General features: G+C 52.4%; 1 protein-coding gene across 6 annotated transcripts in view; it reads left to right on the top strand.

Moving 5' to 3' along the window:
- The window catches only part of Tspan9 (tetraspanin 9), a 188050-nt gene that overhangs the window by 158329 nt on the left and 3700 nt on the right, over window positions 1-26021 (top strand). For all 6 annotated transcript variants that reach the window (XM_034512459.2, XM_034512460.2, XM_076940616.1 and 3 more), the window contains 5 exons: window positions 23640-23831; window positions 24100-24174; window positions 24424-24525; window positions 25083-25214; window positions 25607-25690. In XM_034512459.2, coding sequence (XP_034368350.1) covers window positions 23640-23831; window positions 24100-24174; window positions 24424-24525; window positions 25083-25214; window positions 25607-25690 — 585 coding nt within the window. The remainder of the gene's footprint in view (window positions 1-23639; window positions 23832-24099; window positions 24175-24423; window positions 24526-25082; window positions 25215-25606; window positions 25691-26021) is intronic.

Here is a 26021-nt window from a genome sequence, read left to right as displayed (position 1 = left end):
ATAATAGGAATGTGAGGGAGGTTCTTCAGTTGCAAAGGACATTAGCTTAAAAGATGGGTATACGGGACAGTGATTTTGCATATACCCCAGAGTATTGGGTGGCCGGTCAGCACCACATGGAGGCTCATGGGAACCTATGGTAGAATACAGAAGTGCAGGGCAAGAGGTGCCTGGAGTCAGAGCCACCATGGTGGATAGCTCCTGCCCAGAAAGAGAGCCCTGGGCTCTCCTTAGAGCCCTAATGGCAGGACCCCCTGTTTAGCTAACACATTAATTTGCTCTGGTCTCCGGGCAAGAGAAGTTAAGTCATTTCTTGCCTCATAGGTTTTATCGCTTGGTCCCTGTTCTGTCCTCTGGGCTTCATGGAGGATGCACAGTCTGTGCAAACTGCTGCCTCTTTCACAAACCTAAGACCCTTGCAGGCCGATGGATCAGTAAGTGTGGTCCTTGTCACACAAGTGTGAGAACCTGAGCCCTGCTGCCCAGCTCCCATGTGCAAAGCTGAGGGAGGCACTTTGTGCTTTTGATCCAAGCACTGAGGAGGCTGGGACAGGACCAGCCAGCCTAGCCAGATCAGTGACCTCCAGCTTCTGAGAGACTCTGCTTCAAAAAATAAAGTGGGGTGCAACCGAGGAAGATGTTGAAGGTAGCTCTGTAGCCTCCACTACCCAATTACACACATTCAGCCCTGCCTCTCGTTCCTTGCCGTACCTCCATGTTTTCAGGCCTGCCACTCGGGTTCCCACATGGTTCCTGTGGGCACTGTTATCTCTGTGCCCTCCAGGGCTGGTGTGACTGGAGAGGGCGGGGTGCTGGCTCGGCTCTTGGAGCAGGTGAGGCCTAGGACCGTGTTAAGAGGGTATGTGGTGGCAGCAAGAGAGGGAAGCCCATTCCAGGCTGAGGAATGGCAAGCAGGCAGGAATGTTTATCCATGGCAGGTGCGCACTGTGAGCTTCTGCTGGGGCCAGGAGAAACCCCAGCCCCCTGGGCTCCCCCCTAGTCCCGTGCCCTTATATGGTTGTCCTTATATAGCTGCCCTGCACTCCAGGACAGGGACAGAGCCCCTCCTACTGTACACACTCAGGACTCCGGCCAAACCCAGGATGGGCTTATCATCACAGCCGGAGTCAGCTGTTGGTCTGGGAAGCCTTCTCTAGTCCAGCATTTTGAGATGTGCAGCCAGAAATACAACCCTCCTGTTTGGCAAGAGTGTAGGATTTTGGCGGGCTGCCTTGTGGCCTATTTTAGACTGAAAGGAGCAAAGAGAGGGAGAGTATTTCTCAGGCTCAAGCCAGGACCCTCCCGGGGCTAAGTGGACTGCTAGGGCCATGTTTTCTTCTCCAAGAAGGGAGGGTCAAGGATGAGAGATGGGACTATTTTAGGGTGATGGCAAAGAAGGATTTTAGAATTTCATGGCAAGAACTGGAGTTTAGAGAGCTGCTTGGTCCCGAGGTGTATGATGGAGGCACACAAGCATGTACATGGAATGTCTAGAAAACAGGCGCACTGGTCTGTTCTGCCTTCCAGAGGTGCCCTGTGACCTTACAGGATGGCTCATTTGCTACAAGCCTACCCTGAACAGACAGCAGTCTCCCAGAAAACCAGTCAAAAGAGGCCAGAGACACAGGGAATAGAGGCCATTCTGTTGCTGACAGGTGCCTGCTGGGTCAGTGAACAAAGTAATGGTGGTGACTCATGAGACACAGGGATGCCTGCAGCTTCACTTTAGACTCTGGACCTGAGCTGATGAACTTCTCACAAGCCCCTAAATCCAAGTAGAAAGGACAGATGGTGGAGATGCCCTCTGTAGCCACGGTGAGGGAAGTCAAAGCCTGCTGAAGACTGTGTGGTGTGCAGTCTACTCAGGCAGCTACCTGCAGGGATGCCACATCTCAGAGAGGCTACCTGGAAGCCCAAGAGGGACTAGGGTGGGAGACCACGCCTCCTCACACTCCCCCATCACTTCCTCTGGGACCTGTTTTGGAGATGGGATGCTAATGGGGTTGGCCATGGGTATTCATTCAGGAAGAGGGATGGAAAGAGTTGAGTTCTCAATGTGTTCTCAAGTGTTCCTAATGCTGTGCGTCAGGCCAGTGGTGGCTCCTCTGGTGGGACTTCCTGGTACCTATGGGACTCTTAGAATCCCCAGCTGTGTGGGGACAGCTCTGGGAAGTCTGCTATGTTTAGGGAACTAAAGAGATCAGAACAGGAGTCTAAAGGTAGGAGCAAATCCCAGCCTTACTGGTTCATAGGGTAACATTTGCCCTCCTGCGAAGACTGATAAGGTTAGTCCATAATGGCAGTGTAAGCTCCCTACTGTACAGAAAGCTGACTGTTGACTGGACCAAAGCACTGAACACTCTTCTCTCCATCTAGCCCTGACCTGTCCTGCCCCCTTCCGACCCCAGATTCTCTCCCATGCCATTGCCAGCCTTCTGCACCCATTTGCTTCTTATCCTTCTGTCCTCACACCCTGGCACTGGAGCCAAACAGAGATGCAGAGAAGGAAGAGAGTCTCTGCAAGTGGGCAAAGAACTGGGCACTGGTGCCTGGCATCTCTCCTTCCCCTAGCAGGAGTCTTCTAAGGCATCCCAAGCTCATGGGCTGCACAGCTCAATCCATTCCTCCACAAAAGGACTCTGAGTTCTGGGTTTGCTCTTGTCCCTTCTGGTGCTGACAGTGACTGCGTCCGACACATACAGAGCCGTGTACTGGTGTACTGGGCATCGGGCGTGGCTTCAAGTACTTCTCCTGCATTGGCTTCTGAGAGCTTTGTGATATTGAGGGGAACACTAGAGACTCCACAGAAAAACAAAGAAAGGCTGTCATGGATCAACCGAGTTGCTGAGGCCTCCACTTCCATGCATGTCCTTTCTTTGTTGGGTCCATCTGTGTCCGTGAGTGATAGGCAGGCACCATGTATCATCGTCGTCGTGTGGAACTTCTCTCTAGTTTAGACCCACTCACTGCACAAGTGTGCATGCGTCATGCATATACATGCCAACTGCTCTGCCAGTTGTAAACTGGTTTTCAAGAGAGAGGGGAGAGGCTGGCCAGAGGAGAGCTGCCCCAGTGCCAACCTGTGGGGCTCCCCCTGCAGCTATCAATTCCCAGTCTGTCCCCCAGAGCCCAGAATAGCAGTCTGCAGTCAGGAGAGACAATGGAAAGCAAGGCATCTGACTGGGCTGGAGGGCTGCTAGTTCAGGGACAGTCAACCTTGGGGCTTCCGGCCTGGCTGTGTCTCACCAGCATGAGGCTTTTTATAGAGGTGGTGTTAGGCGAACCCAAGTGCGCTGAGCGTAGGCCTCATCTGACTGTGGCATATGGACCCTTTGCAAAGGTGGCCTAAGGAGACGCGACACCCAGGGTGACCTGGGTTTGAATCTCCCCAGCAGCTGACTTGCCCTGCCCACAACCACATCGAATAACCGGAGCAGCCGATCTGGGCAACTGGAAAGGGAAACGGGCTGCACCTAACCCGGTGCTATAATTAAACTTTCCTCCAGTGCCCTCTCCACACTCAGGCTTTTGCCACCATATTCGTGAGATTGTCCCTGGGCCACCCACAAAGAATATGACCATTGAGAGCCACTATAGGAAGAGCAGCACTGGAGCTTTTGTTTCAGAGAACCACCCATGGGCTTCTGTTGTTTCAGTGGTAGAAGACTGAAGAGTTTTCAGACCAAACGTCTTGGGGTGTCTAGAATAGTAACTCTGAAAACTTCGTATTAGGTTGCCTGGAGCAGAAGGCTCTTACATACATATGTCCGAAGTCTGTGTTGACCAGGAAGTGCACACAAACGGTTTGGCAGTTTAAGGTCTTCTAATGGTCATTGGTCCCAAGGGAGACCAAAGTCTATAGAGGGAACACATGGGCCAGGTGGGAGCTGAGATGAACCCCCCGGGGAGTGTGTGCCCTAGGAGGTTCCCAGGAGCATGTTCACTGCTTTCTGTAAGCTGCAGAGTAGTCTACCTCAGCAGCTAGACTGTGAGCTGGCCAGCCTGCTCCTTTGAGGAGGTACCTGTGCCACAGGACTAGACTTGTCTCCTTAATCCCAGTGTCCCCTCTCACCGCCCTTTGTCCTGCATGTCTTCTGACTTGGCTGTTAGAAGCCAGAGACGTAATGAACACATGAAAAAGAGGGAATGAAGGGGAGCTGGAGAGGATGGGGTACCCCATCTTAAGGTCCTCTGTAGGGGCTGAACTTTGTTCATAGAGGTTTGGAGTTTTGAGGAAAGGGCGTGCTGAACTATGGCTTTCTCTCGTCCTGGGGAAGCCACAGTCCGCAAGGGCTGAGTGTTAGAGTCCCTGAAGTCAAGGCCACAGTCCTGGTGCTGAGCAGGGTCCTATGAGTGATGGGTGGTGACTGGCTCCCCCAGAGAGGCAGGGGTGGGGCAAGGAGTGTATTAATAGCAGATGACAGGCTGTGCGGTGCCTCTAGCGTAATTGTCGATTTTGGGAGTGCCCTGGTTGGAGCTGGACGGTGAGGGAGGTTAAATTCGGCCTCCTTGGCTGGTTGGCATTCATGAGCTGGGTGCTAATCCCTTCAGGAGGTCAGATAAGCTTCCAGCAGCGCCCTCATCTCAACAGTTAGAGGCTGGGTTAACTCTTCAGGGGGTGCAGGGGATGACTGCAGAAAGTTGGGGACTTGGCATGGCCCGAAATAGAGCAGAAACCCTCACGAGTCCACTTCAGGACAGGCTCCTAAAAAACAGGCTTTCTGACAAGCAGACAGTTCAGAGAGAACTTCTGGGGACAGCTCTAGAGTAGAAGAGAGCTGAGGCTTTTCCCTAAAGAGACCTGACTTTGGGAGACTTCATGGAGGGCGGGAGTCAGGGAGGGTATTGTGCCTGCCAGAAGTTCTCCTGTCAGGCCACTCTGATCTGAGACTCAGGACCCTCTCAACCAGGTGGCTGTGCCTCTAGGGTCCTTATCCAGCCTGGCAGTCCAGGGTAGATGGTATCCACTATACCCTGTCAGGCGTGTAGCCCACAGGTGGCAGTGCCACCCTCCACCAACCTCCAGAGACCTGTGCACTCACCACTGGCCTTTAGGCAACGCTTACAGCAGTTCTAAGCTCCCTTCTCTTCTGCATCCTGGGGTCTAGTTTTCTCCTGGCGTGTCCCCCACTTCCCCCCATCAGTGCAGGCTCCTACTCCACTTCTTGTGAGGTTTACAGGCCATACTCTGGCTTTCTTGGAACTTGGTTCTTTTCAGGACGGTAAAACCTGGTCCCCGTGCAGTGCAGTGTCACAGCCCTGATGGGCCGTCCTGCACTTTATGGCTGCATCTCCCCACAGCAGCACGCACTCCCCCATTGCTGCACTGAGGCATCCAAGAACAACAGCGCCTGCTCGTTCCATTATAAACTCAACTAGCTGAAACCCGCGGAGACACTGCAGGGATAAATTATGACCAATGAGGTTTCCTGTTCAAGCCAGCCCTCTCTGCCACCCTGTCACCCTTCCTGCTGACATCTCAGCATGGCTGGCTCTGTAAGCCTACTGCCTGTGTCCTTCCTCCTGCCTGGTGTGGTTCCTCCTAACTGTTTCCTGTGAGTGTAGAAACCTGGAGACTTGAGGCTTCTTCTGCACATTCCTGAGATGGGCGACCCATTTCATTGTTCCTGTTCCTTTGTGCATGATGCTCCTGAAGGCCAAGCAACGTGTGGACCCTTCAGGGAGGGTCCGCTGCAGGAGCCTCTTGCTTCCAGGCAAAGGCCTGGCATGAGCAGGGCAGAAGTTCTGGGAAACATGGAAGTGCTTCCTCTTTATTTTTTCCAGAGTGAGGTGTGAACTACATGGGGTTGGCTGGGAGACAAAGCCATCCACTCATGGAAGAGACTCCCGGGCCCAGAGTTTCTCCTCTGAGATGCAGAGGGCAGGACTAGACCATGAGGGGACAGTCTTCAGAGCTAGGTGTCCCGCCTTCCCACTCAGGCTTCCTTGATGCTGTTTGGCACTTGATCCCAAGGTGTCAGGTGATGTCACTGATGACATTATTTTTTCTTCTTCCATTTACCATCTCACAAAAGCTGGGAAGAACTTGGAATAAGCCTGGAATCGAGGCAGGGCTGGGTGATCCTATGACATGCCCTGCCTAGTCCCCAGGATTCTCTTCCCAACCATAGCTGAGAACCAAGGATCTCCCTGGGGCCATGTTTCCCTCAGTAGCTCCCCCCAACCCCCAGACACGCAGGATGCATGGACCAGGAATCTATAGTCTCAGACACCCCTGGTAGCAAACTATGCTCCATTTATTGCCTCTTGCCTTCAGCAGAGACTTGGCATGATGTGACCAGGATGGAGACACTGAGGCAGCCCCACACCTGCAGAGCCAGAGGAGGACCGATTGGTTTGCAGTCCTCAGTGTTCCCAGCAGCCTTTGGAGAAAGGCATGTTGGCATGACTGTTCACACTGCACCAGCCACCCTGCTGTTCACCCTGTTAGTTCTGTTCTCTTGTCTCCATATAGATGAGGAATTAAGTCACAGAGAGGTTAAGCCATTTTTCCCAGGGTTACACAGCCAGACCAGGGGTTTTAATTCACCTCAGCCCATTGACATCTAGCCTGTTTCTTCTCATCTTTACTTAGTCTTCATTTACTCACTTCTCCTTTTTTACAGGGCTTTTCAGGTCCTGTGGCATCTCCCCCACTGCCATCCTGGGAACCTGGAAGGGGCTTTATAAGTCTGATCCACTTGTGTTAAATTCCACTTTAGAGGAAAGTTCTCAAAAAGAGAGACTTCCAAGTCCTGGGCTCCTCTCTCCTTCCTCTCCATCCTCCTTTTCTTTCATGAGTCTTTACCATGTGCTTTGCACATTGTAAAATCCTGGATATGTGCAAGGACCCAGCCATGGCTCTTAGCTCCCCCAGGACTCATATTTAGTAGGGCAGACAGACAACAGTCAACAGACAGACATGGCAGATGCAAGGAAAACTCATAGAATAGGCGTGAGCCAGCCATGCGCCCGCCCAAGGAGGAATATTCTGGACTAGAGAAACACCAAAATGCAGAATAATGAGCTGCATGTCAGACCTAACAGACCATCAAGAGGATGGAGAGATGAGGAAGGCAGAATCCAGGCCGTGCAGGCCGTGGGAAGAGCTCTGAGATTTGTTCTGCATGAAAGAAAGAACCACTGGAGAAATGCAAGCCAGGACCACCTGGCCACTTCTCAGCCTCTCTGAGGAGAATGGGTTTCAGAGGGACCAGGGTGGCAGCTGGGAGGACAGGAAATGAGCATGGAGTTCAAAGGAGGGGCGGTGGCTGTGGTGGAGGTGGAGAGAGCGAGGGGATGGTGTGAGTCAGCTTTGTGTTGCTACAACAGAGTACGAGGGTAACTACCTCATGCAGAGAAAAGGTTTAAGGGGTTTAAGTCTAAAACCAGGACTTAGCCTCAGGCCTCTGGCGAGGGTGCCAATGGTAGTGACAGGCAGCATGTGCTGGGACAAGCTGTCCACAAGCCAGGAGGCAGAGAAAGAGGAAGAGCTGGGGTCCCACCGTCCCTTTCGAGGGCATACCCCTTATGGTTAGCCTCCTTGATGCTCCACCTGTTACAGGTCCTCAGTGCCTCTCCAGTGGTGCTCCCATGGGGACCACCGTGTCCCACACACTTGCATTTTGCAGGCACATTCATCAAAGCCATTGCAACTGGAGATGGGTGTTAAGGTCAGTTGCCCACAGGTCTTGCTGCTGCTGTTGTGGGATCCAGGGGGGAGTCACTGTGACTCCAGCGTGGGAATCTCTGCTGGGATCCCGGTCAGTGTAAGATGCCTGTGAGAAACAAGGAAGCCAGTAGATGTGCATGTCCAATGCTAGGAGGCGTGCTGCCCGGCTTCTGCACGGAGGTCGTCAGGCAGAACTGAGGTTCTGTACAGCAAGGACACTGCTGCAGGGCACAGTTCCCAGCACAGTCCATGCTTAACCACATGCCGTGGGGGGCAGGAATTTGTTCCCATTGATCCACAAGTTTCTTCTGGGGAAGAGAAAAGTTTGGATGTCCTTGGGCTATGTAGAAGGGTCTGCTAGACCCTCAGGGTCCTTGACGGTGCTGAACCTGGGCACCAGCTGCCACAGTCCGGAACAAGTTGTACCATGCAGAGTCCCAAGTTCTGGATGTTTTCTTGTGCAAACATGGCTCAACCTGAAAAATAGCTCCTGGAGTTGACTCAACACAAGGCTCTTGCAGGAGAGTCAGGATAAGCAAGAACACGAGCTGCCTGTGTGACTGGTTTGGCCAAGTTTTTCAGCAAACACACAGGGTCAAACCTGTTGCTGCGGAGAGGAAGGGTCAGATTATCTTTAGCACATGGACAGGCAGTAGAGTAGAAGGATGAACAGGCTGGTGGGGGGTGGGGAATCATAAGGAATCTGGGTCAGAAAATGTCTGCCTTCACAGAGGGCTCAGCACTCTGGACTGCCAGGCCTGGAGGTAGACTCAAACAGAAAAGTTAACCACTGGTTGTGGTTGTAAACAGACTCCGTGCTCAGGGTCTCAGGCCACAGCTCTTAAGCTGCAGGAGTCTCCAGGGTCATGAATTGCAGCATAGCATGCTCAAAACAAAGCATCAGGATTGTGACTGAGGAGGCTGGGTAACCCAACTGGGACACCTCGTGTTCAGCAGGAAGGATGAGACTGGAAGCTAGGCAGCAAGGAGGAGATTTCTGGGGATGTGACCTGAGGATTTAGAAGAATGACAGTAACATTTAACATCTACTCCGTGTTCCTGTTTAAGAGCAGTAGGTGTGTCTCGTGGTCTCCACAGCCGCCTTCTGTGGAAGCACTGTGTGCATTTTGGATGGAGAGCATTCTAATCCCACCTTAGAGTTGAAGACTCTTATACCTCAGCTTCAGAGATTCATCAGTTAAGGATGTAGCTAGAGTTCTGAGCTCAGGTTGAGTCCATGGTTGAGCATTTATTCACTACTGGCCCCAGGCCTAGGCTTGCTGAGATACAGTAGATGGAAAGACACACTCCAAAGATACAAGGGGAGAAAATCACATTATCATTTGTTTTGATTTTTATAAGACAGTACACAAAACACACACAGACACACATACACATACACTTATTTCTAGCCTGCCCTCAAACTTGTGGCCATCCTCCTGCCTCAGGTCCCCAGGGGCTGTGATTACATGTACAACCCACCATACCTGATGAAAAGCATCATTTGGGAAATGAGAGTGGACATGCCTGATTCATAAGACCATAAAACAGGAAGGTTGCCGTATGCTGGTAGCCATTTGTAAGCAAGAGGTCTGGGCCTTCTGATTCCCAGGCAATAAGATAGCCTTCTGGTGAAACTGGCTGCCTTCCTCCTGAGCAGCCTAGAGGTGGCTTCAGGCACACATGTGGCACAGGTGGCAAACTCCTGGTTTCCAGTGCCCACATGACGGGGTGCAGACTGATGTCAGAGAGCCTTACGTGACTGTTCAGACCCCCACCAGAGCAATGGCCCTGCCTGCTCTGGCCTCCTGGGTGGCCGTGACTTTCTGGTTCTTGATGGCCTGCTCTGTGCAGAAAGGACAGACTGTAGAATCACCTCAGCCTTTGGCTTGTTTCCTTGGAGTGAAGCCAGGCTCTAGCTCCCTAGAGCATCTGGTGCCAGGAACCTTGACAGTTCTATCTCCAAGAAAAAAGCTTGTTTTAAAAAAGCAGTGTCTACTTCCAGCGATGCAAAGCTGCCAAATTGGATAGGGGCAGCGTGTCTCCCTGTTCGTTTGAGGGTATCTTCCTGTTAGTTTGTGGGTACCCTGCAGGCAGCACCATGTATCCCTCCACTCTCAATGTTGACTTCCTCTGCATCTGCCTGGATCTCCACAAACACTCTGTGGAGAGCTTCAGGGAAACTGTACTGCAAAGTGCGAGCGTCTGCATTCCACTCTGTCCTCCCCTCTCCAGCGACTGCTCGCTCCCGCTCTTTTTGTTGAATAAGCAAAACCCAGAGCAAATGTATTCCTTGGATCTCATATGAAAATGCAAGGTAATTGTTTCTTTTCACTATTGTCAATGTTTCAGTTCAGTTTCTTGAACTTTACCCTCGGCTCCTCCTGCCAGCTGGGTTTAACATGTAGGTTACCCCCACCCCCATTCTCACCATTTCTAACAAGACCTTATCCCCCATCCCAGGCTTTGGTGGGAGTGATCATCCTTACTTGGGGCAGGTGAAGAAAAAGAGGCTATGGGTACCTGCTTTTACAACCAGGTCCCTGCCTCTGCCTATACTTGATCCAGGATCCCACGTCTCTGGGCTCTGTCCAGGTTTAGAAATCACCCTGGTCTCAGAAGTAATCGATGTGATTAATATCCAGGTCGGGGTATAATTAGCTGTCTTGATTTAATGTCACTGTGGCTTGGAGCATTGCCAGTGTGTATGCGCTTCTGTGGCTGCTGCCTGAAGCAGGGCAGTGAATTGGTCTCCAGTCTTGACCATGGGGCCCAACGCTGGGCATCTCTCTAGACTTCTGTTCCCTTAGCCAGGGGATCTTTGTCTGGATGTCGGCTCTCTAGGGCACTGGGGTAAGTGATGTGGCAGGCTCAACCAGGCTCAGTCTGCAGTCATCCTTTCCTTACCACTCCCTCCCCTGAGGACAATGAGGCCGTTCTTGTGTAAGAAGGGCAGATTCTAGTCTCCTGGCCATGTCGCCGGGCCACTTAGCCTTAGTGTCTCAATCTTTTCACCCAAGATACGGGCCGATGGCATCCCCTCTCTCGTCTCATGTAGCTGACAGAAGTGAAGTCGCAGGATCTTGGGCTGGCAGTGGAGTCGAGTATTGCTCATATGAGTCCCTTCGCTCGCCCCTGGGCCACACAGCTGATGACAGTCAGAGCTCAGCACTTTCCTGGCCTTACCTGCAGGCCCACCTGTCTTTTTTAAACCATAAGCATATGAGAGGCACGCACCTCTCCCTATGCGATGGTGGACAGGCAGATGGCCCTTCTCCTGCCATATGCTCCAACTCAGTTGGGGCATCAGGGGCTGAAAGAGCTTGTATACCAGGACATCGGATGAGGAGGCACCCACTGCTGAGCAGCATGTTTCTCTGGCTGTGCGGTTCCCCCCCCCTCCCTCCCTCACCTGCACTCCCACACTAAGTTTCCCTGTTGTCAGAGGGAGCCTTTCAGTGCTGGGGATGGAGCAGACAGGCTCTCACCCTGCATACTCATCTGTAGGCAGAGCACAGCAGGGACAAAGGTCAGCTCTCACCTGGGATGAGGAACCTGTGTGGTCCAATAGTGAGAAGCACTGCAGCATAGGGGACAGGGAGCTGGCAAGACTGGAGACAGAGACGTGGGGTGGGGGGTGTTTAGGGGATCCCAGGCTCACAGTGTGGAAGCCAGACTCTGGGAACATTTTTATCTTGGGAACATTTATTGTGCCAGTCACTTGACAAGAGCCTGGGTGGCTTAGGTTGTTGAGCACAGGGACTCAGTCTTCCCTCCACCTGCCTTTACCTGTCCATGTGACACCTGGTTCACCGGCCTGAGAGTGGAACAAGCCAGACAAACATAGCTTCCCCAGCCTCTCCTTCTCTGAGAAGCCTGGTTAAATTGGGGAACATGAGATCCAGAAAGAGGGAAAAGCCTCAAGTGGAAAACCCAAAGTCTAGCTTGGGATTCACTTAAGCCCCTTCTGGGTCACAGAATGACTTCGAGCCCGCCTGCCCGCCCGCCCTAGCCCGCCTCCTCTTGAGCTGGCTTTCCGCTTATCTTAATTTATTGATGAAAACTTGTTTTACGGTCCAGAGCACAGACGGCAGCAGCTCCTTGCCAAAAGAAAGCACACTGCAAATCGGGAAAGCAAGCCGCCTCCCGGAGATGGGTGGCTGGGGACCCCGAGGCCGGCAGTAGGAAAGCACGTCTCAGTGATGCGTACTTCATGGGCTACCTGGGGTGACAGGACAGCTCTGGGAGGCCAGTTACTGGCAACCATCAGGCCACCTGGTTCGAGAGCAGAGCAACACAGGGTCCAGCAGACAGGACCTCTCTGCCTTCCACCCCCTCGTTCCTGGCTTCAGCTGTTCTGCCTGCCTCCATCACCTGGGTGGATGCTGACTGCAGGCCATAAATACTAGTAATGGCTCCTGTTTATAGCTGTATACAAGGCACCGTGCTAGGAAGTTTATTTTCATGAATCTAATTTAATTCTGACGACAGCTCTGGGTGGTATGTAACGTTAATTCCCATTTAAGATGTGCGCACTAAAGAAGCCCCCAGCTGGTAAATGTGAACTTGAATGCAGTCAGAGTTGCCTCTAGCCTTCCTGACCCACACTACTTGTCTCTGGCCAGCGCTATCTTCTGCATTATAGTCTAGCCCTTAGGACTAGGTGGCTTGGGGGCTCTCAGGGTTAGGCTTGGTTCCCATACCTGTGGGGCACCTGCAAGGGACCTGGCTAGCTGAGGGTACTGATGGGTGGGTGACTAGCAGGTTTTCCTTATTGCTGCTTTCTGGAAGTTGCCCCTGTGCCTCCCACTGAAACTCCATGTCCTTGAGGGTAATCACAGCATCCCTGTTCACCCCATCCATCACCAGTGGTCACCATGTAGATAAAGGCTGGGTGCCAATGAGCTCCAGTGTCCTCATCTATAAAAGGGGATAGCAACTCCGCACCTGCCAAGATAGGATGAGTGAAAGTGCTCTCTGCAAAACAAATGGCCCAGGGCACTTGGTGTTGGTTTCTGTTCTGAGACAGAGGAGGGTGAAGAAGAACCGTACACTGGCTTGTCCCGTTCCTTTCCATGTGTCTCGAAGAAGGACAGTTAGGACTCTGACACACAGTCAGCAAGGGTAGGATTATCTGGAATGTATTACATACCACCTCCACCCCCAGTGGGACACTTGTCCTCACCTCTACCTTCCTGCGCCTCCTGTGGAAAGGGCTAGGGTCCAGCTCCTAACTGGGCATGAAGATTTGATCAACGATGGCTTCATTGTTGGTGTTGTCCCTCCATCCCTCTGTCACCACGTCCTCACCATGGTCATCAGCTCTTCTTTCTTGTATTGTAACTACATTGTTCTAGGCTAGGTTTGGCTTCTCAGCTGAGTTGTACCACATGGGACTAGGAGAGTGTACCTCCAGGCCACAGGGCTTGCTAATGCAAGGCGCCATGGCTAAGCCTTCCTTCCTAAAATAGGTCTGTGTGCAAGGGACACTCTTCACTCCTTTGAGGAGCCCAGTGGAAAGCTTAGGTTTAAGGTGTGATGTACAGTAGCTGGCCTTGTAGGTTGCTTTGCTCTTTGGACTCTCTGTGTCCTTGGTCCATCATCTGTGCCCTCTTGAGTTGGAAAGAGTGGGTGGGGCAGCAGAGACAAGGTGCTCAGATGGGGTTGATGCTCGGTAGTCTCCTGAGTGCTTGACCATGGCCTCCACCAGGAGATGGCAGAGATTGGGTGGGACAGGGGCTCTGTGGGCAAGGCCCAGCTCTACGTGCAACCTGAATGACTATGGCTGAGTATGTGGGGGGAGGGGCATCAGCTTGCAGCAAGAGTGGCCACATGCATCTTGGAAGGCAGAGGATGACCCACAATTCCATCTTGCAAAAGCACAGCAGGCCAGGCTCTTGGCACTAGTTGAGAGGGAGCTCAGGTCGCCACTTAAGTTGGTGCTGAGACCATCTCTGGCAGAGGCCTGAGCCTAACTGGCCATGTCCCCCTCAAAGCATGTCAGAAATGCCACCCTTCTGGTGTGGGCGGGTGCAGCTCTGGCCGGCAGTTCAGTCAGATTGTGGGCCTCTGATCCCTCAAGAAGACAGATCACAGGCTGACCGTGCCAAAGGGCTGAAGCAGACTGCGTGTGATCTCAGGCGAGGGACAAACCTGAGGGTGGACGTCAGCCACTGGTTTGCCGATTTCTCTCTGTGTAGTCACAATGTCATTTCCTTGACTTGGGTGCCTTTATGAAACGGCCTTCCCTGTAGTGAGGGACAGAGGTAGTGGCACGAAGTGGCAAATTACTGTCACCATGTGGCCTTCCCCCATGTCTGAAGGAAATGCAGGAGAGCTGGCCCTGGCCCTGTTCTGGGGGTTATGGAGGGGAAGGTGACTCACAGGCAAACTGAGCTCTGCCATAGGATGTAATATGAATTCACAGTTCCCCTTGTCCTGTCCCCAACCCCCACACTTTCAAAACGTTTGAACAATAGCCCAGTACCTTGTGCAGTATTTATATTCCAAGGAGCTCCAGGCACACAGAAGGCGCCAGCCTGCTCATCCTTGCAGTGTCCACCCTGCCGAGAGGTGCTTCTTTCTCTCTTGCTCTGTGAGCAGAGAAACATCGGAAGGCTCAGCTGGCCTGCCAGGGCACGCTACCTCATCACCCTTGGTCTCCGGTCCTGAGGTTTGGCTGCCAGTGGTCCTGCCTCCTCCCAAGGTGAAATGTGTGACCACCCGCTATGATGTAATCCTTACGCCGCCTCTGCCTGCCTGACAGACCCAGCCATGGCTCCTGGCACTGATGTTGTCTCAAGTGCCTTTTGCCCCCATTGCATACCACGAAACAAACATGGGAACAGAGCAGAGATGTTGGTGCCTTCAGTGTCTTTCCCCGAGGCCTCAGAAACTCTGGCAAGTGCTGGAGTCTTCAGGGCTGCCCACTTCTCAGTGACCTTGGCATGGAGATGGCACTCAAATGTGGCTCTAGCTCCATCCTCAGACCTCCCCTGCCCTAAAAGCATGGTTATCTATAGCCCCAGGGTACAGATGAGTACTGGTGAGAGCTACTGTCCCCTGAACCTACCTCAGCATGAAATACTAGCCTAGCACCAGATCCATGGCCAGGTAGGTTACTGGATTTGGGGTGGCCTGAGGCACCACGCTGTTTCCTCCAGAGCACGGGGAGTAGGCATTCCAGAGGTCATGACCTTCTCCTCCCTGTCTACCAAAGGACCATTCTAGTCCAGTGCACTAGTTCAAGAAGCAGAGACCTGGAGGCCATGGCTGGATTATCAGCATTCCTCTTGGGACTCTTTCCTGGGCCTGCCCTGTCTGTGTGAGCTCATGAGCTCCAGTGTATTCCAAAATACAGGGACAATCCCAGGAACAATTGTGTGCCTGTTGTCTAGGGCCTAAAGCTGAAGCTTTCATTCTGGGGACCCAGACACTGACCCCTGCTGCCAAGAACCAGCGGAAACTGGTTGGATTGGTGAAGGCCCGGGAACATAGAGTCCCAAGTATGCCCCTGTATACCTTCTCCCTGACACCTGTCTGGGTCCCATCTCATTTGAGGCCGGTGACCACCGGGCTGAGCAGAGCTCTTGGCCCAGAAGGTGCCTGATTGGGAAGAAAGTGCACCTGTGCCAGAGTGCACTAGCGTGGGAAGGGCAGCAGTGGCGATCAATGTTTATGGACTGTTGAGTGATCACTCTTCCTACACAGGGCTGGCAGGTGCTCTGTGTCAGATGGGGCTCCTTGGCATCCCAGCCACACATCATCTGTGGTCCTTCTGGGAGCCGTTCCTCAAGCGTCATGCTTTTGGGGCACGGGCACCCTTGGGGGGCAGGTGTGGCACCCCCCCATCTTAGTGTCCAGCCACATGGGACATTATAGCCCATTTCAACAGGTGGAGAGACACTAGCTTCTGAGAAATCTGATGGGTCTAGGAAGTGTGTGCAACAGGGCAGCTACCCCGGGCAGGCGCCTTTTCCTCCTGGGGGAGCGAGCCTAACTTCAAGGGCTGTGTTGGGACAGCACAGAGTAGGTGGCAAGTAGTCCTTGCCCCTTGCTCTGTAGGACCAGCATCTCTTGCTGCACCCTTCAGTGGGCTTTGAAGCCCAAGACAGATCCAGATTCTCCTGTTCACACTGGGTCATCCTTGAGTCCTACCAACCCCACATAAAGACCCAAGGCACTGAGTGGAGCTGATCCCATTCTCCAAAGCCAGACCCCAGAGTCCCATCAGATGAGTCATACTCCAACAAAAGCAACCATGACCCTCCCAGAGAAGAGAGGACAGCAAACCCTTAGTGCCACCAGGGGAGGTAGTGACTGGGTTTTGCCTCTGCCTAGGCCCTTAGTGCACAGAAGAGTGACAGATGCTGTCCCTGGGCCTTGCAGGATTGTCCTTGACATGGTTTTTCCCATCCCCACAGAGATACTAAAACACAACTGGACTCACTCTGTACTGAGGGCTGGAGGGGGGTGGGGACATTAGGGAAGAGGTGACAAGGGTGTGTGAGGAGACTTGACATTCTGGAGTCATATTTAAGAGCAGAGACCTCAAGGTGTACACACACACACACACACACACACACACACTCCAAGCACAGTATTCTTAATGTCTGTACAGAACCAGCCCGAGCCGGAATCATCAAAATGTAACTGGGTTGTAGGTTGCAGGTGCTTTATGCAATGTTTATTTGAGGAAAATTAGGCTTAGAAATATGGGTGTGATCTCCCTGTCGCCCCTTCGCCAGGACTGTGAAGTGGAGCTGTGAAGAGACTGGAGCTTGTGAGGAGAACAGCACCCAGCGAGGAATGACCAAGGACTAGTTATATTCAGTTTGAAATTCTGCACACACTCAACAGGAGGTCGAGCTGCCGAGGCCACCCATCAAACCGATGGGGCTTATGCTGGTGTAGCGCTCCGAGTGTGGGAGGGGAGAGCTATCTCTCTCTGCTGGTTCCCTCCAGTTAGAGTGACTTTCAGTGTGAGACAGATGAGCAGCAGAGGGTGATTCAGAGGTGAAGGATGTAAAAGCCCTTTCCTAGGCCAGGAGGAGACTTGGGAGAGAGCGTCGCTAAGTACACATGTTCAAATATTTAAAGGCCTGTCAGACTCGTTCCTGGTGAGCTTCTCGGAAATGAGGACTGATGCATGTTAGCCACAGGGAACGGGATCTAAGTTAATAGACTCCTTCCCTGGAGTTATATGGGGGAGACTGAAATGCAGACTGCAGGCAAACACTCAGATCAGACCTGGGGAGGCCTTCATGACTGCCTCCCCTGCTGCCCCTAGCAAATCTTTACAGCCACCATCCTCCTGCTGGCTGGGTGACTTTGGCAGAAGTCTCTGACTTTGTCCTTTCTCTTCCCTGGGTATGGAATTGGAAATGTGCTCCACGCCTGCCCTCCTCACCAGCCAGCAGCCCGTCTGTTTCTCTTTATGGCTATGAGGATGAATGAGCTGCAGAGCCCTCGGAGAGAGGGAAGAGGACCACTTGTAATACAAAGTAGTAGCCCCTCTCCCACCCTGGCGCATCCTTTCTGCTCCTCACTGCAAAATTCTTAGCAGGTTGGCATCTTTCAGGGCCAGGCAGCCTCTTAAAGGAGTCAATGTGTCAAGCAGTGCAATTAAAATCATTAGGATTGTTTCTCTTACTTGCCATATCTGCTAACTTATTAAATGCCATTATGTCTTGGGCCCTGGGGAAGCTGTGAGCCCTTGTGTTCCGATGTCTCCTGTTGGCCAAGAGGGGTTGAGGAAGCCCCGGGATGGTGTAGGGCCACTGCTGGAATCTATGCCCAGAGCTCATGTCTGGGACAGCTCTCTTCAGGTGTAGGAAGTAGCGGGCCTGAAAAGGCCAGTGGTGTGCAGGTCTGTGCTAGGCTGGGCCAGGCAAGCACACCTCAACCACATTGGGAGTTGCTGAGGGGGTTCTGGAGCTTCCAAGAGTGGGAATGTAGGTGTACATGTGCTCCTGTTCCTGAGATGTGCCCTGCTCAGCCCTCTTGCTCACTCACTCACCTGCCTACCTATCCACTCACCCACCCACCCACCCACTCACTCAACTGCCCACTCACCCACTCACCCGCCCACCCACTTCCCCACCCACCCATTCACTAGATCAGTTGCTGAAGAAACATCCAGTGTTCCAGGTATTTTCTGGGCCCTGTAGTGGAAGGACAATGGAAGACCATGAATCTGGTCCTCAAAAGGAGCTATATATTTTTTGTGTGTGTGATAAAAGCCTGGGGTGGGGGCTAGCATGAACTTGTGACCATGCCCTGGATCAGCCCACCCTGGGAGGGCCCACCTTTTCCCTTGTGAAAGGCTAGATGGATGGAGGTGATACGGAGTCTGATTAAATGGGGATAGACTTCCCAGACCATGGTGAATTTGGAGTAGCCATGGGCCTGGAGAAATGGGGTGCCTGTGTGGGTGTCCTGCCTGGAGACAGAAATGTGTATTAACTTGGTCAGTAGGAACCAACCTGAAGATGAGATACAACCAGTTAATACTTGGCTAATAGTGTGGGGGATTTGGTTGCAGGACTAGCTTGGTGTGTCCACATTACTTTTGGGGTCTCAGTTTACCTGCTAGACCTGTGCTGGGTGAGTTCCTAAGGAATGAGGAAGCCTGAGACAGGCTAATGAACTCATCTCCTCTAGGGAGCCTGCAGCAGGACCAGGACAAGGTGCAGATGGCCGCAATGCATGGATAAGGCTGGGGTGCCATTCTGGACCATGAAGATGTATCATGAACAGAAGAGACCTAAGTCCCAGCCTTGCTGGGATGGGTGCAGACTTTAGGTTAGGGGTTTGCCTTAGCAACTTTGTATGTCGGTTTCTCTGCAGCCCTGAAATGAAACTTTTGAAAGGCCCTTGGTTGAATGAAGTGACAGAGGAAGCTTGCAACGTAGGAACCACTTAGCTTTCCCTTGCTTAGAGACGGGTTCCAACCAGGCCTGGACTACATGAGGAGCTGAAGACCCCCACTTAGTTGGTGCTTATATTGGCTGGGTCCTGATACTCCTGAGTCACTCTGCCTCGCCCCGGATTCTTCAGTCTCGGGTTCTATGGTAGCTCGGTCATCTCAGCTGAGACAACCCTCTGGTTTTAGAAGGGAATTTTCTCGAATACCACTTACTAAGCTCTCTGGCACCCAGCTTTGGCTAAGCCACCCAGGCCTTATGATTCCTGAATGGTTCCCACCACAGGGATGGGGTGGTTCCCTGCCCTCCTCCTGGACTCTGACTTTAGAGCTGGTTTCCTGTCTTCATGTCCCCCTACTGCCCAGAGCAGGCCTTACTTATTCCCTAACCCCACAGTAAACCTGTGTCTGTAGTTACCTCCTCTCTTTTGCCCACAGACATCTATTAGATGTGAGTTCTGGCCAGCTTCTGACCTAGCTTCAAACCTCCCAAAGAGTCTGACATCTTACCATCCTTTTGAGGGTCACCAGGGAGAATGGGAGTGCTCTCCCTAGCAGCAGTGTTATCAAGGAATTAGCTATTGCTTGTCCTGGTGAGGGGACTCAAGACAGGGTTTTCCAGCCTCTTTGGTATCAGGGGCTAAATAGTGTCTTGCTTATTTTGAGCACTGTAGCTTGTTCAACTGCGTCCCTTGGCCTCTGCTCTACATGCCAAAAGCATTTCCCCTCTGCCCCTCCACTTCAGTTGTGGCATCAGAAGTGTCTCCTGGTGTCCCCGGAGAGCAAAATTCTCTTACTTGAGATCCACTGGTCTAGGGGCCAGAGGCAGCATTCCTGAAGCCAGGCTAGGCCTGGGCTAGAAATGAACAGAGCAGAGGCCCAATCCAAACCACAGTTTAAAGAGGATCTGGCCTCGGAGAGCTACAGAATCTTCAGGGTACACAAGACCCATGTGAGAAAAGAGACATTTTGAAAGAGGACTCTAGCAGCTTTCTGTAGGGTAAACTGAAAAGCAGGTCCCGGAGAGACAGACGGGTCTAGCGTGGATGGGAGCTGAGGCAGGATGTCTTAGTGTTTGCTACTTGGCAGGAACATATCCTAGGGAGCAGCAGACCCGGAAGGAGTAGCACCTGCAGCTAGAGCGAGGGAGCTGTCCCAGCCTGGCGGTGCCTTTCACATCTCCCTCAGTGTCATTAGCTGGAAAATGCAGCCTCAGTCTTTGTTTTCTTCTTGCCTGGAGCCTCAGGTGGGGCTGGGTCATGTAGTAGAATGTTTATGTCAACAGGAGACCCCAAGGACAAGGGTCACATGTGCACTCCCTGTGGCACAGCAGGTTGCCTGAGATAACTAAAGGGGACCTAGTAGGGGTGGGAATGGGTCTGGGGGCTTTGGAAGGAGGCTGTCCAGGAGTCAGGCTCAGGTTCTCCTATGCTGGGACTGCCTGGATCTCAGCCTGGATGGATCTCAGATGGGAAGTAAGATGAGACACGAGTGGGAGTTCACTGGAAGAAGGCTCCTGAGCTGATGTCTGCAAAGCTTAAAGACTGTATTGAAGGGCATGGGGTGTGAAGCCAGAGAACCAATTGGAGAAACGTGGCCCTGGGAGGCTCTAACCATCTGAGGTTTCCCATGGACATTCTCCTGGACACCACAGGAGCTCTCCAAGAGTAGAGGGGACCCAGCAGACCTGCTTCTGATGAGCAAGATGGAGAAGGCTATGCCTTAACATGGGTGCCCTGGAGGCCAGAAGCAGCACAATGGTGGGGGCATCTTACAGCCCCAGGAGTCCCCAGGCCAGGCTCCTCCAATCCAAAGAAGTACCTGCCCTGAGGGTATTCTGTTACTCAATCTAGGGTCAGATTTATAGAACCATAAATCTTTGGTTCAAAGTCATGAATTTTCCACAGTATGATTAATGAAAGAAAAATTGAGACGGCAGCTCAGAAAACTGACCAGATTGAAGAAAGTCTGGGTGACAGGCTGCATGCAAGTTTAAGGGCATCACAAGCCAACCCAACAAGTTTCTGAGCCAGACTGGAGCACCACCTAGTGGGCACAGAGGGCATCAGCGCACACCCATTCCTGCTACAAGGCTTTGAGGTGATAGTGTAGAATCAATCCTAGGAACCTCAATGTGGCCTCACTTGAGGTCGCTCTGGTGCAGAAGCCATTACATGACCTACCTACATCCTCTACAGCTCCTCAAATCATCTATGGCTTAGAAATTGTGTGTGTACATGTGGGGGGTTCTGGGCTGGGCCATTCTGTTTCCCCATTTTTCAGAATTCTCTTCAGTCCTGAAACCCAGCTAACTTTGAACGCTGCCTGTCTCCCATGGGACCGTGTCTCATTGCTCCCGCAGACTCATCTGGTGTGTGGCCACCAGCTCTCCCCTAGTCATTGCAGGAGTCCCTGCATGTGTTGGCTGTCTCTTGCCCTCAGTGGCCTCTTTGGGGAACAGCAGCCATGATGACTGTCAAAAGCATCTGTTGGCTCGTGTCACACTCAGCCCTGGGGCAGAACACTCACGTCCTCCTACCTTCAAGGTCCTGTCCTATCTGTTCCCTGGTTGCAGTTCCCTCTTTTATCTCCTGTCTACCACATGCCACTGTGGTCATTCTGTGGCAGCCATGTGGCAGTTTGTCCCCCTTGGCGGACAGGCACTGTCCTAACTTGAGGTCTCTTAACTTGATGTATCCTTTTCTGAAGCAGTGCCTCTTTATATGGACACGCCATCGTTTCATTTATCTGTGTTTGTGTTGGTCGTGTGTGTGTGTGTGTGTGTGTGTGTGTGTGTGTGATCATGAGAATCTCCTTTCCCTACTAGGCAGGGCATTTGCCAAGGTTGTTCACTACTTCCTCTGGCCCTGGCATTTGATAACCACGTGCCTGGTTAGAGTCTGTAGGCTGAATGAGTGAAGAAAACACAGCTCCTAGAAGCCGATGCCCTTTCCCTCACCTTGAGTGTCTGAGAGTAGAATTCCTTGTTTGTGCGTGTTTCTTCCCCGCTCTCCAGCTGCTCTCGTTGTACATAACTCTGGCTGTCCTGGAACTCACTCTGCAGACCAGGATGATCTCGAACTCACCAAGATCCACCTGCTTCTGCCCCTCAAGTGCTGGGATTAAAGATGTGCACCACCACTGCCAAAGTGGGGTTATTAGAGTCAGTACAGACTATGGTCCAACTATTCCAACAATGGCCATCTCCTCCAAGAATCCAGTAGTTGTTCGGTCCTTTAGGCTGGCCTCTCAGCTGCTCTTTAGTATATACCAGAATCCAGAAGAAGTAGGCGCTAATATCAATGAAGGCATGGACTGGCCAGCAATAGTGAAGGCAAGCAGACAAAGGGCAAGCGCTTCCTTCTTCTGTGTCCTTATATAGGTATGTAGGCTGCCACCAGAAGATGTGGCCCAGATTTAAGGTGGGTCTTCCCACCTCAAAAGATCTGGATTCAGGGCGAGTCCTCCCACTTCAAATAATTCAGTAAAAAAAAAAAAAAAAAAAATCCTTCACAGGTGTACCCAGCCTCTTGAGGTTTAGTTAATTTTTGATGTGGTCACATGGACAGCCAGGAAGAGCCATCATATTATTCCATGGAAAGGGCTCTGCACCCCTGAAGTGTGTAAGGTGGCAAAGCCAGGGCAGGTGGAGCTGAGCAGATACCCACACCTGTGACTCTCAAGTCCTTACATCTTTTTACTCTGCATGGAAAATTCTTGTCTTCCACCTCAGGCTTCTCCCATGTCCACCTATCCTTTGATGAATGCTCCCTCCAACGGATGTCTCTGACCGGGATAGGGATTGCCTCTTCTAAACTCTTGTAGCCGTTATTTGGCGCCATTGTATACTGGTAGATGCTGCCCTTTCATTTCTCCCATTCAGTTAGAATGGAGGCCCCTGGAAGGCAGGTCTCTAACATGGCTGTAGCTTTTCTGGTGTTGTACACTATGTGTTGTAGGAACTCAATAAATATTGGCTGACTGATGGATTGGCTCCACAGACTCAGCACACTTCCCTGGAGCTGGGGTGGGAGAGGGGCGAGCAGAGAGTGTCAGCTAAATGGAGCATAAAACAGAGCGAGCTGGGAGGTTGGCCGCTGTGAGAGGGGAGCTCTCCCAGGCAGAGCTGCCAGCTTTAGTTACAGCTCAGAGTTGCTGGTGAAGAAGATGGTGAGGTGTGTTCATTCTTACTGCTTTGATAAAATACCTGGCAGAAGCCACTTCCGGAGGTGGGTTTTTTGGTTTTGGTTTTGGTTTTTTTTGTTTGTTTGTTTTTTTGCTCACAGTTCGAGGGGATGGCTCAAGGCAGTTGTTCACATCCTACCATAGGGAACAGGGAGAGAAGGATGCTCGCTCTCCACTCCTTTCTCAGTGTATTAACCTGAGACAAGGATGGTGCCGCCCCAGTTAAGGCTTTCTGGAAACACCTGCATAGACACACACAGAGGTGCGTTTCTATGGTGGCGCCCACCAAGATGCCAATGAAGATTCACCAACATGGGTAGACAGCATGGACTCCTGTGTCCTGCCCCGTAGCCAGCCCATGAGGACCTTTTATCCCTTTACCCATGGACTTGCTTTTCACACTTCAGAGAACAGTGGGTACGCGACCTTCTGTTCAGGGTAGTGGGAAACACCCACTGAGGTTTTGGCTTTGAGAGCCATTGCCCTGGGTTCTCTGCCATAGACCAACCAATCAAACCCTGCCCCAGCCTCCCTTCTGAGCATGGCGGCCCTCTCTGCCCGGAGGAGTAACCTGAGTTTACATGTGTGTAGTTTTCTGGTTTTCCCTTTGTCTCATTGAAGTTGATCTTCAGAGAAACCTTATAAGGTTTATGAAGCTGCCTCATCCCATTCACTGGAAGGGAGACTGAGGCATGCAGTGGCAAGGTGGCGTGTCATAGGCTTTGGGTCTGTGACAGTACCTGGCTTTTTATAATCATCTTATATCTCAGAGTCAGGGATGGGAGATGTGCATAGAGGAGTGGTCTGGGAGATGAATGTCAGAGCAATGCTGGTCTAACTGGTGTCTTCTCTCTCCAGCTCTGTGGCTGTGGGCTGCTTGGAGTGGGCATCTGGCTCTCTGTGTCCCAAGGCAACTTTGCCACCTTCTCCCCCAGCTTTCCCTCGCTGTCTGCAGCCAACCTTGTCATCGCCATAGGCACCATCGTCATGGTGACGGGTTTCCTGGGCTGCCTGGGGGCCATCAAGGAAAACAAGTGTTTGCTCCTCAGCGTAAGTTGGACCTCATGTTCCCTTCATTGCTTCCTGGGGCTCCCTAACTGAAGTCCATAGAAATTGCTTCCATAAGACTCTGCCCCTAGCCCTGGCTGTCCCTCTCTCTCTGACATGTGGTCTGTCTGGGTTTGCTTAGGAGTAGGTGATGCTCCCAGCCTGGGAACCCTGACCATCCTTCTCCCCTCCCATTCTCTCTTACCACCCACCCTGGGGAAGAGTGGCCATGGCCACTAGCCTGGACCCACGTTTGCCCTTCTCTTTCCAGTTCTTCATTGTCTTGTTGATCATCCTGCTGGCAGAGTTGATTCTGCTCATCCTCTTCTTCGTCTACATGGACAAGGTAAGCCTTGCAAAGGGGGCCAAGATGGAAGGTCACACAGCCCCAGGGCTAGGCCAGGGGAACCATTGGCTAACAGATCCTGAAGACTGGTCTGCAGGAGGCCTGAGGGTCCCACCCTAGCCACTTCCCTCCTCGTCTAGAAACACTGCTCTAGATACTCCAGCATCTCCAGCTGGCCTGGTATGGGTTAGGGAGGAGAGCCAGTGGCCTGGTCTCAGCCAACCTGTGGTGTTGCCCCTCATCTGCCAGGTGAACGAGAATGCCAAGCAGGACCTGAAAGAGGGGCTAAGGCTGTACAACACCGAGAACAACGTGGGGCTCAAGAATGCCTGGAATATCATCCAGGCTGAGGTGCGGCTCGGGTCTGTGCGTGGGGTAGGATGGGGCAGGCCGCAGGGCACCTGAGCTGTTGGGAGAACCACTCCTACTAGGCATTCGCCTAAACCTGAAGAGTCAGCCCATAGCATGGGATGCTACTGGGAACGGGTGAAGAGATGAGCGCACGAGGCACATGACATGGGCCTCAGGAGTGGGCGGGCCTGACGTGTTGAATGACAGGAGTCACCAGATCACGTTTGGCTCAGGTGTCAGGATCTGATAGTGACAAGAATAAAGTCTCTTGTTCCCTGATGCTCACCTCACACAGACCCTGCCAATCAGCTTGGGAGGGTCCGTACCACATAGGAAGGAGGTCAAGGAACTGGTGAGCAAGTACTGTGCTGGGCTCTTCCACCCCACGTCTGGTGCTCAGTCCAGAGGGACAACAGCCTTACCCTCTCCCCCTGCTGGTGTAGGAAAGAAGAGTCACTTACTACCCCTGGGGACCTGGCTGCAGCTCCAAGAGGGGACAAGGAGTTCTTTTTCCCATCTCTTGATGGGGCTGACATATCTGGCCACACTTCCCACAGATGCGGTGCTGTGGGGTCACTGACTACACAGACTGGTACCCAGTGCTCGGGGAGAACACAGTTCCTGATCGATGCTGCATGGAGAATTCCCAGGGCTGTGGGCGCAACAGCACCACTCCCTTGTGGAAAACGGTGAGGCTGGATATCAGTGCCTTGGGCTCACTGGTCCCATGTGCACTGGATGTGCCTGGCAGGAGGAGTGATGGGAATTAGTTCACTGTGGGATAGGGAGAGGGGTACACTGGAGTGAAGCCAACAGTGCTGTGTGTGTGTGTGTGTGTGTGTGTGTGTGTGTGTGTGTGTGTGTGTGTGTACACACATGCACATACGTGCTGAACCCACACTTGGGATTCAGAAGGTAAGGGATTGGATGGGGTTGAGACAATGCAGCTCTTGTTGCAAGCGGAGCCTGGGGGTTGGATGTTGCTACTAGGGAGGACCAGGGACTGGGGCAAAATGAAGGTAAGGCCAGGCCATTGGAATGCAACATCATGCTAGGATCTTACCTGTGGTTCCCTCCCCAGGGCTGCTACGAGAAAGTGAAGCTGTGGTTTGATGACAACAAACACGTGCTGGGCACCGTAGGCATGTGCATCCTTATCATGCAGGTGAGGAGACCCCGGGCGCCCTGATTCTGGATGGATAAGAGCCCGAGCCGGTGCAGTGGGGTGTTCACACAGCCTAGTCTGAGATGCGCAGTGTCCAGCCCAGCAGTGAAACCACTGCAGAGCTCTGAGTGACGTCACAGGCAGTGAGCAAGGCTTAGTGCTTAGCAGATCCCTGGACCTGATGTTGAAGCCAGTATCAACTGACATGCTCTCCACAAGAGCTGAAGGTGTTCAGTGTTCCTGGGTCACCAGCTTTACAAATGACATCTGGCAGCTTGGGTAAAGCCACAGGTGGCCTCTGCCTGCACCTCTGTGTCTTCACCTGCTTTCA

This window comes from Arvicanthis niloticus, chromosome 9 (genome assembly GCF_011762505.2).
Source record: "Arvicanthis niloticus isolate mArvNil1 chromosome 9, mArvNil1.pat.X, whole genome shotgun sequence".
NCBI lineage: Eukaryota > Metazoa > Chordata > Mammalia > Rodentia > Muridae > Arvicanthis > Arvicanthis niloticus.
Note: the sequence above shows the minus strand (reverse complement) of the source record. Positions and strands in the feature narration are given on the sequence as shown.